Source organism: Pleurodeles waltl, chromosome 4_1, assembly GCF_031143425.1.
Source record: "Pleurodeles waltl isolate 20211129_DDA chromosome 4_1, aPleWal1.hap1.20221129, whole genome shotgun sequence".
In the NCBI taxonomy this organism is placed as follows: Eukaryota; Metazoa; Chordata; class Amphibia; order Caudata; family Salamandridae; genus Pleurodeles; species Pleurodeles waltl.
The window spans coordinates 658,967,417-658,984,976 of NC_090442.1; the positions used below are offsets into that span (position 1 = coordinate 658,967,417).

At 44.6% G+C, this 17,560-nt stretch overlaps 1 protein-coding gene across 1 annotated transcript in view; it reads left to right on the plus strand.

The window, feature by feature from the left end:
- Positions 1 to 17,560, plus strand: part of XPOT (exportin for tRNA) — a 710,192-nt gene that overhangs the window by 642,420 nt on the left and 50,212 nt on the right. Inside the window, exon 24 of the mRNA XM_069229126.1 lies at positions 421 to 477. Coding sequence (XP_069085227.1) covers positions 421 to 477 — 57 coding nt within the window. The remainder of the gene's footprint in view (positions 1 to 420; positions 478 to 17,560) is intronic.

Here is a 17,560-nt window from a genome sequence, read left to right on the forward strand (position 1 = left end):
TGCTCCAACACCAGTTGTAACAATTCTCTATGTAACAAATCGAAGTCCGACTGAGATCAGTAAACGTTAAATAAAGAGGTACTTCCATTTGCCTTACATATCTTGTGTGAATTTAATACAGGCACTTGGCCTGATAATTGTCCCATTTGTCCCTCCTAAAACCAGCTTGCTGATGTTTTTAAAAAAATGAAACATGGGCGCTCGTGGTCCTAAAGGTTACAGTAAGATGATTGGGTTTGTAGGTATTGAACTGCTCATAAAATGAAGACATTCTTATCCTCTGCCATTCATTTAAGTTCCTCAGATCAGCATCAGAGAGTCTCGCTTATTTCAGGTTAGTGCACAAAAACGAAATCATAAATGGAATGAATTTAAATTTTGAATGTGATTAAGTTGTGTGCCTTTCCTCTGTATTTGCAGGAGTTCTGTCAAGTACTTCAGCATCCAGATGTTAAAATGTTTAAAAATTACCTAAAGGTAAGATATTTCACTGATCTATTCATTACAAAAGAATATAGAATTATGTACATTCCTACCTGAGATCCACAATGAAATTAAACATATTAAAACAGAAAAAAAGAATGGTTGTCTGCGTTCATGGACATGTAGACACTGGTAAGAGACAAATAGCATTGTAAATTGTTTGTTATATCAAGTTATGGCTGGTTATCATAGACGTGGCAAGCCCTATGGGCCTTAAGATTAGATGAGATACTCCTTGAGCCCTAGCAAACATGTTTTCAAAGTGAGCACCTCCGTAAATTTACAATGTATATAACTTTCATATATTATGTATTTGCAACCATTCCAGGTACCCAAGTGTAGAAAAATGTTTTGTTACTGTAAGGTCTGTAATGAATAATATAATAGAAAACTCAATACATTTTGTTCAAATAAAGACAATAGGTTTACAAATGTCCGAAAATCAAAGCTTTTCACTTAATCTTTCTTCTAAAACGTATGCCTGTGCCAAGTTGAGGCGTTTCTTGTAGCTTATAATTGGCTAAATTGTCATTAAACAACACATTCAGTACATTTGCAAATGTTGTTGACGCCAGCCTTTCCCTATCTTTTCTAGACAATGATATTATAAATTCAGTATGATCACATTTTATTTATTCTGGGTGGGTCGAATTTACAGAGGACAGCAAAGCCAGCATGAAAGAATATATTATGGTTAATATATTCCATAGCTGCACAGTGAACATTGTTGGCCACCAGTTCGCCTGTTGGACTCCCATCGTTTTTTTGGCACTCATCGTACGCTAAAGAGAACTACATTTAAATTCTGAGGGCTTCTATAAATGCACTGTGCTTCACAGCACCAACAAGCTGCTTGAAGCAATGAAGAAATATATAATTCCTGTGCCTTTTTATGGCAATGCAGCTAAGATCGGTTTTCAGCAGCCATGCGTTTCTTCCAAATGTGCAGTGGACCTATTCAGCCTTATTTTGAGTGACTCTGTTCTGATGGCACTGATCTCGCACTAGATCGAGACCTGTTCTGGACTGCCTACTACTTTTGTCACAATGGAATTATTTTTTGTTTTCATAACATTTCATTCTTCAAGGCAGGAACTAAAGGTTACCAGTAAATGGTGTTAAACTTGTTGTGAGATGTTATGACTACTGTGGTGTCACAGGAGTCACTGAAAGACCCCGTCCACTTCAGTGCGTTAGTTACCAAATATGATCAAAGTTACTAATTTGCTTTTGATAAAAGAGGCCTTTATGTGGGTTATACTGTAAATGATAAGCCATAACAAGTAGAAACAATGAGAAAACATTTCTCTGGCATTCGTGTGATTGTTACCTTCAGGTTTCCTTTTATGGTTCACAAACTTCTGTCTAATTGAGAGGAGAATGGTCTAAAAAGTTAGGAGACCAAATGAGTAAGGGAATATACTGCTGGCACTAAAGTAGGAATTTCAACCAGTAGTCTGTTTGTGCTGTAGACATAGGATGTGCACGGTTCACATGGCAGTCATTGAATAAATATTACTTAAATTCAGGACCTTTAACAAACTCTATCAATGCGCATATTACCCTTTGTGTTAAAGTTGGTCCTACAAGTCTTTTCCTAGTGTATTGTATTGTTGTCTGCGTTATCAGATAGAGAATTCTAGCTGCAGATTTCTTACCTTAGGATATTCCCCAGATGTCAGACTAGATCCGAAAAATCTTGAGCAGTACCTCTGAGTGCAAGACAGTAATGCTGATTGGCTCAACGTTAGCATAATAGGCATCGCCTATTCCAGAAGTGACACACGCTGTGCCTGTATGCTGACACCAGTTGCTTTCTGTCTGCACTATCAAATCAAATCCAGAAGAATTACCTCAATCACTTCTTGACGCTTTTGCTGCCATCATTGCTGCAGGGACTCAACGTCCCATAACTCAGTGCCCCAGGAGGAGGAGGGGCTGGTTCCTGTTTCTTCCGTGCTGTATGCTATAAAGTGATTTGCCAACTCCAGCGGCGCGGGCAGTGCCTTGTCAAAGCCGTCATGTGACCTGTGCTCGTCATGAACAGAAAGAGCCAGGGCAGGGCCATCCTCCTTGGCTTTGCTGCTGAGCACTGTTTGGTACTATCAGCAAGACTTCGTCTTACCATCCAGGTGTGCACTTATTTGCCACTCCTGTCTGTTTTTTCTTTTTTTCCGGCCTCTCCCACTGGGGTGGGAATTCGTCTCCCAGCTTGCTTGGGTTTGAAGAAAGGCTGCAGGGTGTGTTTGGGGGCCAGACTCTCGCTGCTTGAGTTGGCCCCCTCTTATTTTAACCCTACACCGCTTCTTCTTACGGTCTTCCCGCTGAAGGGGGCCACATGAGCCAGATTCTCTGAAACTGTGCCCCCAAACAGCCCATACAAACAGGAGGTGGAGGGGCATTTCCATGCTCTAAACGCTTCTTTGCTACCGTGGCGTGGTATGTACTAGACTCTGCCCTTCCACCCTGGTTTTACCTTTGTTGCTCCTGGGGGGGGGGGGCAACTGTCCCCCCGGCAGCCTATTCAACCATGCAGTGGTTGTTGCTGTTACTGCTGCTGTTGTAGGTTCTTGCACTCCCAGAATCCTGTGCCCCAGGAAAAGAAGAGGTTTCCAGCTGCATTTCCCATGCTGCCACACTATTTAGCGCCAGGCCAGAAGGTACTGTTCAGATGCGTTTATTTTGCAATGGGGAAATGCAAACCACCTGCTAGCACAACCAAGCCCCATACTAGTACCTCCTTAGATGGGTTTTTGCAGCATCACCTTTCCCTTTCCACCCCAACTCTCAGATGTCTCTAGCCTGGGTTCCGCAACTTCTACTGATTTGGTGAGATCATGTGCTATCAATTCTCTCCCTGTCCCTTGCACTCCCATGCCTTGTGTGCCCCTAGAGTTCAAATTCCAAATTGTTTCTTCAGAATGTAATGGTTCCAAAGAGAGACAAAAGAGAGCAGAAGTATGTAGTAAGTCCAAGCGCCCAAGGACCGTGCCTAAAAGTCTGCAGGGGGACTCTGAGGCTTGCAGTAAGGACACGGTTGAGGAGTTGTTGGAGAAGTTTTATGGAAAACTCAGGCACACTACAATAAAAACTGAAATCAATGTATGAGCGTTTATTTGCAATAGCAGCTGAACTAAGCAGACTAAAATTGCCTTTGCTGCCCACTGTGGCTCCTGTGGTTGCTCCACATGCTAGGGTCCCATTTTTCTTGCATCTACTCCTAACAAGGGAAAACTGCTGTCATCGTAGAAATTTGCTTCTCGAACAGGGGTAGAACGCACATCTTTCATTAACTAGAAGTGTGCAATAGGAGCTGTGCAGTCCTGCTCAACAAGAGGACAAGATTAATAATGAACGTGAGAGTAAGGGAGTTAATGGGGCAGGAGAACTGACCCCATATGTGTACCCAACCCTGCTGTAATTGATCTTCCGTCTGAGGCAGGTCCTTATGTGGTAGCGCTATTTAATGTGCCCTGTTTATCTACTCATACAACTGAGACAGCAGTCCAGCTCATAAATAAGGGTTCGATGGCATCTGTCGCTGTAGATACGCATGTTTTGCATAGCTCGCCATCTGGTGTTGGGCCGGAGTGTTACAAGTTGTTTTTCTTCGAAGAAGTCTTTCGAGTCACGGGACCGAGTGACTCCTCCTTTTGTCTCCATTGCGCATGGGCGTCGACTCCATCTTCGATTGTTTTTTTTTCCGCCATCGGGTTCGGACGTGTTCCTGTCGCTCCGAGTTTCGGAACGGAAAGATAGCTAATTTCGGAAGATTTTCGTCGGTATTGTTGCGTTCGGGATTGGCGTAGTTAGATTCAACACCGCGTCGAAAGATCGAAGAGCTCCGGTGCCCTTCGGGGTAGTTTTTCGATCCCCCGTCGGGGCCTGGTCGGCCCGACCGCGTGCAGAAGAACGCCGATGGAACGGACCCCGTTCCGCTTCTGTCCCAAATGCCACAATAAATACCCCTATACTGACCAACACTTGGTCTGTAACCTGTGCCTGTCACCTGAGCACAGTGAAGACACCTGCGAGGCCTGTCGTGCGTTCCGGTCCCGAAAAACACTCCGAGACCGTCGAGCCAGAAGACTTCAGATGGCGTCCGCGCCGACAGCCCACCGAGAGTTCGAGGAACAAGAAGAGGAAGGAACCTTTTCGATCCACGAATCGGACTCCGAAGGATTCGACGATACACAAACCGTGAGTAAGACGTCGAAAACCACTCAGAAGAAGATTTACAAGGCCCAGGGGACGCCACTGCCACCAGGCCATGGCTCGACCCATAAATTCGGTGACCGACCGTCGGCACCGAAAAAGGCCCAAACAGTGCCGAGATCGTCCGACTCCGGTCGAGACACCGGCACGCAGCCTTCTCGGGACCGAGAAAGTGCTGGAGACAAGCATCGACACCGAGATACCGGTGTAGACACGGCTCGACGCCGAGACAGCGGCAACGACGAAGATCGACGCCGAGAGGTTTCGGCCCCGAAAAAGAAAAAAGTCACCTCGGAGGCGAAAAAAGATGCAGACAGGGTTTCGGTGCCAAAACAGACTGCAACCGACCCAGTTTTAGGCTCTTATACAGAAGAGCAATCGCTAACCTGCCAAATGCGAAAGCATAGGTTTGAGGAAGAGCTACAATCAACTGATGTAGACCATACGCAAAAGCGTATTTTCATACAGGAGGGGACAGGAAAAATAAGCACCCTTCCCCCTATTAGAAGAAAGAGAAGATTGGAGTTCCAAACTGAACAAACACCACAAACAAAGGTGGTGAAAAAGGTTACTCCACCACCCTCTCCTCCACCTGTAATTAACGTCTCACCAGCACAAACTCCATCACATTCCCCAGCTCACACCACCATGAGCCAGGGTGACCAAGATCAGGACGCATGGGACTTATACGACGCCCCAGTGTCAGATAACAGCCCGGAGGCATACCCTACGAAGCCATCTCCACCAGAGGACAGCACTGCGTATTCTCAAGTGGTGGCTAGAGCAGCACAATTTCACAATGTAAGCCTCCACTCAGAACAGGTCGAGGATGACTTTTTATTCAACACCCTCTCCTCCACCCACAGCTCCTACCAAAGCCTGCCTATGCTCCCTGGTATGCTCCGGCACGCAAAAGAAATCTTTAAGGAGCCGGTCAAAAGTAGGGCAATCACACCAAGAGTGGAAAAAAAGTATAAGGCGCCTCCTACAGACCCGGTTTTCATCACTACACAGCTGCCACCAGACTCTGTCGTTGTAGGAGCAGCTAGGAAAAGGGCCAACTCCCACACATCTGGAGATGCACCACCCCCAGATAAAGAAAGCCGCAAGTTCGATGCAGCTGGTAAGATAGTCGCAGCACAAGCTGCAAACCAGTGGCGCATCGCTAACTCTCAGGCACTACTTGCGCGCTATGACAGAGCCCATTGGGATGAGATGCAACATCTCATTGAACATCTGCCCAAGGACCTACAAAAGAGGGCAAAACAAGTGGTTGAGGAGGGACAGAACATTTCAAACAACCAAATACGCTCCTCCATGGACGCTGCAGATACAGCGGCACGGACAATTAATACATCTGTAACTATCAGAAGGCATGCATGGCTACGAACGTCTGGATTTAAACCAGAGATTCAGCAAGCAGTTCTCAATATGCCTTTTAACGAAAAAGAACTGTTCGGTCCAGAAGTGGACACAGCGATTGAGAAACTCAAAAAGGACACGGACACTGCTAAAGCCATGGGCGCACTCTACTCCCCGCAGAGCAGAGGGAATTACAGCACATTCCGTAAAACACCCTTTAGAGGGGGGTTTTGGGGTCAGGGCACACAAGCCAGCACCTCACAGGCAACACCGTCCAGTTACCAGGGACAGTACAGAGGAGGTTTTCGGGGACAATATAGAGGAGGGCAATTCCCTAGGAATAGGGGAAAATTTCAAAGCCCCAAAACCCCTACTACTAAGCAGTGACTCACATGTCACTCACCCCCTCCACACAACACCAGTGGGGGGAAGAATAGGTCATTATTACAAAGCATGGGAGGAAATCACTACAGACACTTGGGTTCTAGCAATTATCCAACATGGTTATTGCATAGAATTTCTACAATTCCATCCAAACATACCACCAAAAGCACACAATTTGACAAAACATCATTCCAATCTCCTGGAGATAGAAGTGCAGGCACTATTGCAGAAGAATGCAATCGAATTAGTACCAAACACACAAATAAACACAGGAGTTTACTCACTGTACTTTCTGATACCAAAGAAGGACAAAACGCTGAGACCAATCCTAGACCTCAGAATAGTAAACACATTCATCAAATCAGACCACTTTCACATGGTCACACTACAAGAAGTGTTACCATTGCTAAAACTACACGACTACATGACAACTTTAGACCTCAAAGACGCGTATTTCCATATACCAATACACCCATCGCACAGGAAATACCTAAGGTTTGTATTCAAAGGAATACATTACCAATTCAAGGTATTGCCTTTCGGATTAACAACCGCACCAAGAGTCTTTACCAAATGTCTAGCAGTAGTTGCTGCACACATCAGAAGGCAGCAAATACATGTGTTCCCATATCTAGACGACTGGCTAATCAAGGCCCATTCGTTAATAGAGTGCTCAAACCACACAAATCAGATCATACAAACCCTCTTCAAACTAGGGTTCACCGTCAACTTCACGAAATCCAACATTCTGCCATGCAAGGTACAACAATACCTAGGAGCCATAATAGACTCAACAAAAGGAGTAGCCACTCCAAGTCCCCAAAGAATCCAAAATTTCAACAACATCATACAACGCATGTATCCAACACAAAAGATACAAGCAAAGATGATATTACAACTCCTAGGCATGATGTCTTCATGCATAGCCATTGTCCCAAACGCAAGACTGCACATGAGGCCCTTACAACAGTGCCTAGCATCACAGTGGTCACAAGCACAGGGTCATCTTCTAGATCTGGTGTTAATAGACCGCCAAACTTACCTCTCGCTTCTATGGTGGAACAACATAAATTTAAACAAAGGGCGGCCTTTCCAAGACCCAGTGCCACAATAAGTAATAACAACAGATGCTTCCATGACAGGGTGGGGAGCACACCTCGATCAACACAGCATACGAGGACAATGGAACGTACATCAAACAAAACTGCATATAAATCACCTAGAACTGCTAGCAGTTTTTCAAGCACTAAAAGCTTTCCAACCAATAATAGTTCACAAATACATTCTCGTCAAAACAGACAACATGACAACAATGTATTATCTAAACAAACAAGGGGGGACACACTCCACGCAGTTAAGCCTGCTAGCACAAAAAATTTGGCGTTGGGCAATTCACAACCAAATTCGCCTAATAGCACAATTTATACCAGGGATTCAGAATCAACTCGCAGACAATCTCTCTCGAGATCACCAACAGGTCCACGAATGGGAAATTCACCCCCAAATTCTGAACACCTATTTCAAACTCTGGGGAACACCTCAAATAGACTTGTTTGCGACGAAGGAGAACGCAAAATGCCAAAACTTCGCATCCAGATACCCACACAAGCAGTTCCAAGGCAATGCCCTATGGATGAACTGGTCAGGGATATTTGCTTACGCTTTTCCTCCTCTCCCTCTCCTTCCTTATCTGGTAAACAAACTCAGTCAAAACAAACTCAAACTCATATTAATAGCACCAACTTGGGCAAGGCAACCCTGGTACACAACGCTGCTAGACCTATCAGTAGTACCCCACATCAAATTGCCCAACAGGCCAGATCTATTGACACAACACAACCAAAAGATCAGACACCCAGATCCAGCATCGCTGAATCTAGCAATTTGGCTCCTGAAATCCTAGAATTCGGGCACTTACAACTTACCCAAGAATGTATGGAAGTCATAAAGCAAGCCAGAAGGCCATCCACCAGGCACTGCTATGCAAGTAAATGGAAGAGGTTTGTTTGCTACTGCCATATTAATCAAATCCAACCATTACACACGACTCCAAAACATGTAGTGAGTTACTTGCTTCACTTACAAAAATCTAACCTGGCTTTCTCTTCCATTAAAATACACCTTGCAGCAATATCTGCATACCTGCAGACTACCTATACAACTTCCCTATTTAGGATACCAGTCATTGAAGCATTCATGGAGGGCCTTAAGAGAATTATACCACCAAGAACACCACCTGTTCCTTCATGGAACCTAAATGTTGTCCTAACTAGACTTATGGGTCCACCTTTTGAACCCATGCACTCCTGCGAAATACACTTCCTAACCTGGAAGGTTGCATTTCTCATCGCCATTACTTCCCTAAGAAGAGTAAGCGAGATTCAGGCATTTACAATACAAGAACCTTTTATACAACTACACAAGAATAAGGTCGTCCTAAGGACTAATCAAAAATGTTTACCAAAGGTTATTTCACCGTTCCATCTAAATCAAACAGTGGAACTTCCAGTGTTCTTTCCACAGCCAGATACCATAGCTGAGAGGGCACTACATACATTAGATGTCAAAAGAGCATTAATGTATTACATTGACAGAACAAAGAACATCAGAAAGACTAAACAACTATTTATTGCATTTCAAAAACCTCATGCAGGAAACCCAATATCAAAACAAGGTATAGCCAGATGGATAGTTAAATGCATCCAAATCTGCTACCTTAAAGCTAAACGACAGCTGCCCATTACACCAAGGGCACACTCAACCAGAAAGAAAGGTGCTACCATGGCCTTTCTAGGAAACATCCCAATGCAAGAAATATGTAAGGCAGCCACATGGTCTACGCCTCACACATTCACCAAGCACTACTGTGTAGACGTGTTATCCGCACAACAAGCCACAGTAGGTCAAGCCGTATTAAGAACATTGTTTCAGACTACTTCCACTCCTACAGGCTGAGCCACCGCTTTTGGGGAGATAACTGCTTACTAGTCTATGCAAAACATGCGTATCTACAGCGACAGATGCCATCGAACTGAAAATGTCACTTACCCAGTGTACATCTGTTCGTGGCATCAGTCGCTGTAGATTCGCATGTGCCCACCCGCCTCCCCGGGAGCCTGTAGCAGTTCGGAAGTTACCTTCAACTATTTGTATATATATCATTTCAACCTTAAATAAGTACATACTTAGTCACTCCATTGCATGGGCACTATTACTACAATTCAACTCCTACCTCACCCTCTGCGGGGGAAAAACAATCGAAGATGGAGTCGACGCTCATGCACAATGGAGACAAAAGGAGGAGTCACTTGGTCCCGTGACTCGAAAGACTTCTTCGAAGAAAAACAACTTGTAACACTCCGGCCCAACACCAGATGGCGAGCTATGCAAAACATGCGAATCTACAGCGACTGATGCCACGAACAGATGTACACTGGGTAAGTGACATTTTCATTCTGCATTGGTTACACCTACACGCTAAATTTCCGTACTCAATGGCCTCGGGTATGCTGATGGTTCAAAGAGTAGGATGGGTATGTTCGCTGCCCACGCATTTCTCTGACGATTGTGATTGTTACCTTCAAGTCTCCACTTATGCTTCACAAAGTTCTGCCTTATTGCCACTTAGATGGCAGCACACATTCTGGTATGTCTCTCCGTTCACTAAGTTTCTTTTACCACCATTGGCACCCTAAAACAGCCCCTTTACTAAAGCAATTCAAGTCATTGGCCTCACTAAGCAACAGACAGAGTAAATCATTATCAGGTCCTGCCAGGCCGCAGCAAGGTTTCTTTCCCCCTGGACAGATGTTGATTGACATCTCACTGGTGATTGCTTACTGAACACCCTTGTCCCTCCAGTCCTTGGGCAGATTACTTTAAGTCCAAGTCCACAAATATAGGTGCACCTAATTCCCTCTCACCTATGAATAGCCCTTCATCCCGGTGACCCGTGTCACCTACTGTTCGCATAGTTAGTTCAATAGCAATCACTGAGTGTCCATCAGCTATTTCTGCTTCAGCACACATTGGGGAACTTCCATCATCATTGCCATCTAGTGTACAATGATCATCTTTTGTCATAGACGGCAGCGCTTCCTCTGTTAACCCAGCAGTTAATCCAGCAGGTATCCTTAGTTGGAATATTGCAGGGATTAGGTCCAAGATTGCTAATGCATCATGGGGGCAATTTATTGACATACATCAGATATGCCTTTTCAGGTGGCCTGGGTTATAGTTTAAATTTTCAGGAGTGGTTTGAAGAGCTTTAGGATCCCAGCTAGTGAATCCACGGCGGGGCACCCATCAGGTGAGTTGCATTTTTGGGTAAGCACATCTTTCCTGTTGAGTAGTCGAATTCCACACAGGATCCTGGGATATTCAAGGGTTATTTCTTTCCTTTATAAAGGGTATGCATCTTGTGTTCATTAACATATAGAATGGAAGTCTTTGGAAGTGCTGTGAATTTCCAACACTTCACATGCTGGACAGGATTTTGGAGGGCCTTTCAGGCTCTGACTATTTAATTGTAGTGGGTGACTTCAACCTTACATTTGAGCTAAACACCCTAGCACAGGAATTATTCAATGATGAGGACCAGTTATGGGGAATTCCGGAGTTAACAACCCTTTGCAGGATGACGTATCAAGGGCTGCTCTTCAGGTGTTGGACATCACCTTAGCCCATGGGTTGCGATCGTGCAACATCAATTCACCATCTGATGCCACACCTGCTCCAACATTTAGATGTGGGACTTATGTAAGTCTCATTGATTATGTTCTTTTAGATATTAGTCCATGGAGGCAAATGGAGGATATTTCAGTAATGGCACAAGGCAAGAGTTATCATCATCCCCTAGTGTTATATATCTGACAGCTGCTGTCTTCAGTCCCTTCTAGCTCAACTGGAGCATACGATCAACAGTTGAAGGTTAGAAACAATCGGATTTAAGAAAGTCAACAGTTCATGTTTCAAAAGAGTGTAAGGTGGTCATTCCAGGGCAATTGGAAGGCCCAGTTTCCTGTAGGAATTGTAAGTGGGAAGGAGGGACTACTAAAGTAATTCCCTACAGCTCAAAACATCTTTCATGCTCTCCATCACCACATGTTTTACACTGCCTTTATTTGAGTGCAAGGTCACTGTCTAGACACTGCATTGAGATCTGGGATGTTATTACTGAGTCAGCACCAGATGTGGTACTTATTACTGAGATGTGGTTAAAAGAGCATGCCCTACCTGACACTGCCATTTCACTGTCTTTTGGGTACAAGATGATGAAATGTGATACAACAGAACGGCCGACGGAAAGCTTAGCTATCATTTTCAAAGATTTGTATTTTGTAACTATTGAGTCCAACCTATTCAACAGAGTATGAATTGTTCGCATTTCAGCTATGCCTCAATGAGCAGAGAATACTGGGGAGGGGGGTGCTATTACATATAGACCCCCAGGATATAATTCTCAGTGGATAGCTAATTTACTGGCATGGCTCTCCCCATTAACATTAAAGCATGAGCTATATATATATATATATATAGCGATTGGCGATTTTAAGAACTTGGATGACCCATTTGGTGAACAATTAGAAAGCGATATGAGTATTCTTCAGCTGACGCAAAGAATTTCGGGGCCTACGCACACAGTGGGACACACACTGGATCTTGTTTTCAAATATAGAGATCATACAAAATATTGAGATCAGGTCTTTAACCTGGTCAGACCATTCTAGCATCAGTTTTTCTATTTCTCTTTTTTACTTTGTAAAGACAGACTTCCAAAACTCCCTGTGCCCCTAAAAGGCCTTGGTGGAAAATCAGTGCTGAATCGTTTGCTGAACACTTTTCCCCAGCGATTGCGACTCTGATACCCCTTTGGATGCTCATCTAGTGGAAATTAATTTAGCTTTTCTGTTTCTGAATCTCTAGAAAGGTGTGCCCCATTCAATACTGAGCAGTCTCATAGACAGAATCCCACTCAGCATGGTACTTGTCTGAGTTAAAATCTGAAAAAGTGAAGTGTAAATTAGCTGAGAATAGATGGCGCCTCACAAAACATCATGACGATGGTCAAATTTACAAAGAGCAATTAAATGCATACCATTGACAGCTTATGGTAGCCAAAAAAAAATGTCATTAAGAGATTGGAAGATAATAGAGGCCTCTTTAAAATGGTTAAAGACATGGTTAACAATTTTTCAGAGAAAATAAACACTATTTATTCCACTTTTGCGCCTCACCCCCCTCCCCAACCCTCCCAATACAGTTGGATGCAAGAACACATCTTGGTGAATTAACCAACTTAACAAGGGAATATGGTGGAGAAAGCTATGCTTGAGGTCAAATCTGGTTCTCCTCTCTACAGTAAGGCAAGTGAAAGCTGCCTAGGAGTGTAAGGGATGGCCCTGACCTTTTGGGATGACCTCCTTGAGGCCTCGTTATCGAGCAACCAGAAAAGTTTCTGGCATTTAGCAAGTGTTGGTGGTGGGAATTCCCGGACTCCTGCAGATTCATCTATACTGCCCTGTGAACTGCATCCGTGGATATATTCAATCTGGATGAAACTTTTGCTCCGGTGGTCTCCTTAGAAGAGAATGCTATAGCGACCAACTCTCTGAAGCAAGGGGAAGCACTGGATTTAAAATGGCACAGCACTATCTGGGTTTTATATATCAACACCATTACTAATGCTCCGATACCACCCACACAGAGGGGGGCTGAGTTTGTTCCTGTTTTCAAGAAAGGGGAGTCCTGGCATTCCGTCCAATTACCGGCCAATTAGCTTCCTGCAAACAAATTTCAGAGCGGTTATTGGAATGGGTAAATGACAATCATGTTCCCTCCAACCTGCAAGCAGGATTTAGAACAAAAACCAGCTCTATTCAACATTTTTTTTGCTCCCTCCTGGTTCATAAGTGGAGGCGATTTATTTGTGGCGTTTGTCAACCTTCGTGCCGCCTTTGACCTGGTCCCGAGAAATAGGCAATGGGTGACCCTGCAGGAGATGGGAATCCCGTGTGATTTGTTAAAAATCATAGTTCGCCTCCATGAGGGGAACTTCGCCAGGATTCAATGCAGAACTAAGAGGGAATTGACTGATCCAATTTGTATTTAAAAAGGGCATCCGACAGGGGTGCTTCCTGGCTCCCACTCTTTTCCTGTTTTATATTAACAACTGTGTGAAATATCTAATTAACTGTGCCAATAAGTCCCCTACTCTTGGGAGGCAGAAAATCCCAGGTCTTTTCTGTGCTAATGATACTCTTCTGCTAGCAAAAAGGAGGGCAGGCCTTCAACACCTTGTTAATAAATTCTGCAGATTTTGTGCAGACTACGGTCTTGAGGTAAATGTTGACAAAAATAAATAGATGATTTACTCCAGGAAGAATAGGGTGAATGTCATGGTAAAATGGAGGAATGAAGTACTGGAAAGGGTTACAGAATTTGATTACTTGGGGGTCAGCCTGTTTAACGCCAGATCAGCTGCACCACAACTCGCTAAAACCTCTCATTCTGTAACCCATAGAGCAGGGGCTATTCTTAGGATGACCAAAAAAAAAAGGCTGAGTAGTCTCCAGTCATCCCCGCAAAAGAAATGTATGAGATACAGGTGCGAGGAATGGTACTATATGGGGTGGAACTTTGGGGTTATTGTGATCTAAGCATTCGGGCAATAAAGAGAATAACTAGTTCTTACGGGGTTAGGAAAAGGAAATCCTTTGGGGCCATAGTCGCTTGATCTCTGCTTGGATTCTGTGTCTGGATTGGCTGCTGTGAGACCACTGCTTTATTGGGTGCATATTTGGGCCAGTAGCGAACTACTAGAATATAGAGTGGGCCTTACTGATATTATGCCACTTCAATCTTCGAATAAGATCAAATAACTGAGCTATATAAAAGAGCTTGGAAGGAGTTACATTTCCCAATTTCTTGAATGACCCCTCCTCCATCCCGGTTAATGAAGCTCAAATGGCTAAAACTAGATACTGAGAGAAGATAGCTGTACACAATGAACAGTCTAGCCCTAGGGAAAGACTCGCAAGGTTGTTTCTAGTGCACCAATTGTTACCCAAAGCTGAGGAATTCCTTGATTTTATTCACCCAGTGCGTGCCCATACGTTGTTTTTGCAATTTAATATGGGACCTCACCAACTGCTGCTTATGGGATCCCTCTAGGATTCCTTTAAGTTGGGGCTGTTAAGTTGCAGTTTGTGGAACTCTTTTGATTAAAAACTGATGAACACTTGAGTTTTTTCTGTTTTAAGTATTGCTCCTCTCTGCAGGTGTTTATCTTTAACAAATCGTGTAAGCGTACTTAGAAAAGAGTGATTCCTCAACTGTGGTTATGGTGGTAGTCTCTAAATTTCTCTATGTGACTTGGTTTATTAGGCAAAATCTATTAGTAATTTGCAGTAGATTAAGGTATACGGAAGATTTTCTAGTGCAAATTATGTATTTTGATTATGTAATAGTAGGTTTTATGCTCTTTTATTATTAACTAATTAATCAACTATTCTTTTATGATGTATTTATTTCGCTGTTTGCAGGTTTTTTTGATGATTTAAATGTATTTTCGACTATCAATGAACTTTGATTGCTTTTTCAACCCTTTTTTGAGCTTTTGCTTTGAATGTGCCTTAGGGACGTCCCCTAAGAAACTTGTGGGTTTTAAATGCTGTGGAGTCTGCCATAGTCAGATGTCTGTGAAAGAGGTCTACTTGGTTTGTTTATTTGTGCCTGGAGCCAGTCCAGAAGTCCAAGGCCTACCCTGACTGCCGTACGATGAATCCAACAGCAGTCTGGGAATGAGTGTTGAAGCTTCTGGTCATTCAACACCAGATGACTCAGCGCTACCACAGGTCCAAGTCATGTAGAAGGGCCAGGGCCTGCTCTTGGAATTGTTCCTGCCAATCTTCATTGAGATCAAATCGTTGTTGGGTAAGTCGCACAAGAACAAGAAGTCGAAGAGTTCTTCGACTTCAGTGTGCCGGTCCAAGGACAATGTGAAGTAACAATGACAGAAGTTTAGGCCCTGCTCCCACACTTCCCCTGCAGAGCCTGAGTCTGCTCCACTCCTCCCTGAATTTCCAAGGGTAACCCCCACCCAGTTGAAGGAATTTTATGAAGCTATGCACCTCATCCATGGCCCCATGGGTTCGGAAGGTGCCCCAACTGGTTTCTGCCAATGGGTGTGCCCTTAGTGCCAGTCAATCCTTTGGATCCATTCCTGGATCCAGACCAACTCGATCGCATATCCATGACCTTTACCGGAGTTCAGTCCAGTGGCTCTGTTCCTTGCACCTCCGCCCCCATAGTTATTCTCGATTCTGATATGGAGCTGGACCCAAGGTATCCCACACTGATCCCCTCATCTCTTTCAGTGAAGCGCTCACTGATGTCTGCTCCAGCCTGGGCCAGGCCTTGCACAGGCACTCCTGTGCAAAGGACGAGCGCTTATCGCCACTGCCCTGCACCTGGGGATCCAGCTTTCCGCACCTAGCACCCCACTCCTGAGAGCTTGGTGGTGCAGTCCTCAATGTCTAAAGTTAACCCTGGCACATTCCCTACCACAACACTAGGTAGGGAATCCCAGAGGCTGGATTCCTTTCATTAGAGCATTTTCTCTTCCACCAGCCTTGCAGTGCAGTCAGTGAATACTATGTGCCTGTTGAGCCTGATATATTCCCACAGTATGGGATTCGGTTGCACAAGTGCTGCCCATGGTCACGAAGGAGACCCAAACCATCCTGACCAAGGCTATTGCTGATGGCAGGGATGCAGCAAAGCTCATGATACACTGAAGACCAGGAAAAAAAACTATCCTTGCCAGGACAGCCTACAGGAACCTCCAGTGGACCCAATCATAGGCTTTCCTTGCATTGATAGATAGGAGAAGACCCAGGTTGTGAGCATGTGAAACTTTATCTGAGATGCAGTATCTGCTTCGTATCATCACTACAATCTCTTTCTGGGCTAATTCTGGTCTGATCGGGGTCCATCAGCCCCTGCATGCATCACTTAAAGTGACAAGCAAGTATGCTGGTGAAAATCTTTGCATCTACATTGAGGAGTGAGAGGGGATAATAGGAGGCACATAGGCTAGATTATTTACCTTGTTTCAAACAACTGTTATGATCGCCTCAGACATAATGGGTGTGAGGACTCCAGAGTCGCTAAAGGAGTTGAATGGTTGCATCAGGAGCGGTGCCAGGATTGGCCAAAAGGTTTTATAGCATGCAGGGCTGAACCCATCCCTCCCGGGAGCCTTCTGGATTTGTAAATTGGCTATAGTGGAAATTAAGTTCTCGATCTGGATGTCTGCCTCCAGCTCTCCCAGAGGGAGGAGAACCAATTCCAATGCAAACACATCACTTGAGCTCATCCTGGTCCAGCTCATTCAACCAGGTATAACCCGGCATAGAAAGCTCCAAAGGCGTGTGATATATCCTTGTCTGTGAGGGCCTCTGTCCCATCACACATGATGATGCTTAAGACCATGACGCGTTGTTGTTTGGCCCGCATCTCTCACGCCAGAAACCGCTCAGTTTTATTGCTGGCCATGCAGTATTTTTGTTGGATGCGCAGTCGGGCATACTCTACCCTGTCGTAGTCCATCGCTTTGAACTGTTTCTGCACTAGTGTTAATTGTCGCCACACCGAGCGTCTTCCATTGACTTTACTCGAGTCTCTTGCTTTTTGCACCTCTTTGTTGTGACGGGCAGCTATAGCTATACAGCAGCCCCGATACGTCAACCCTTAGAGCATCCAAGAGCACAGGCAATGGGCATTTTTCTAATAATTGTAATTGAGATAATGTTGTATCGAGTTCTGTATCTCTTCATGGTCCTCTTTCAAATGCAGGAGGTGGTCATTGAGTCTCCAGGTGTGGCTACTATTTGGCTGGTGGGGGAGGGAGTGTGAGCGTGATGTGCACTGGTGAGTGGTCCGAAACGGCAGAGACACCGATAGCCGCCTGTGTTGCGGCCTGTAGGATACAGGGGAATGCTAGGAAAAAGTCCAGCTGTGCATAGGTCTCTCTGGATGCTGAGAAGAATGAATTGTCTCTAGAGTGGGAGCATGTGTCTCTAGACATCCTAAAGCCCCAGATTTATAAGCCTCT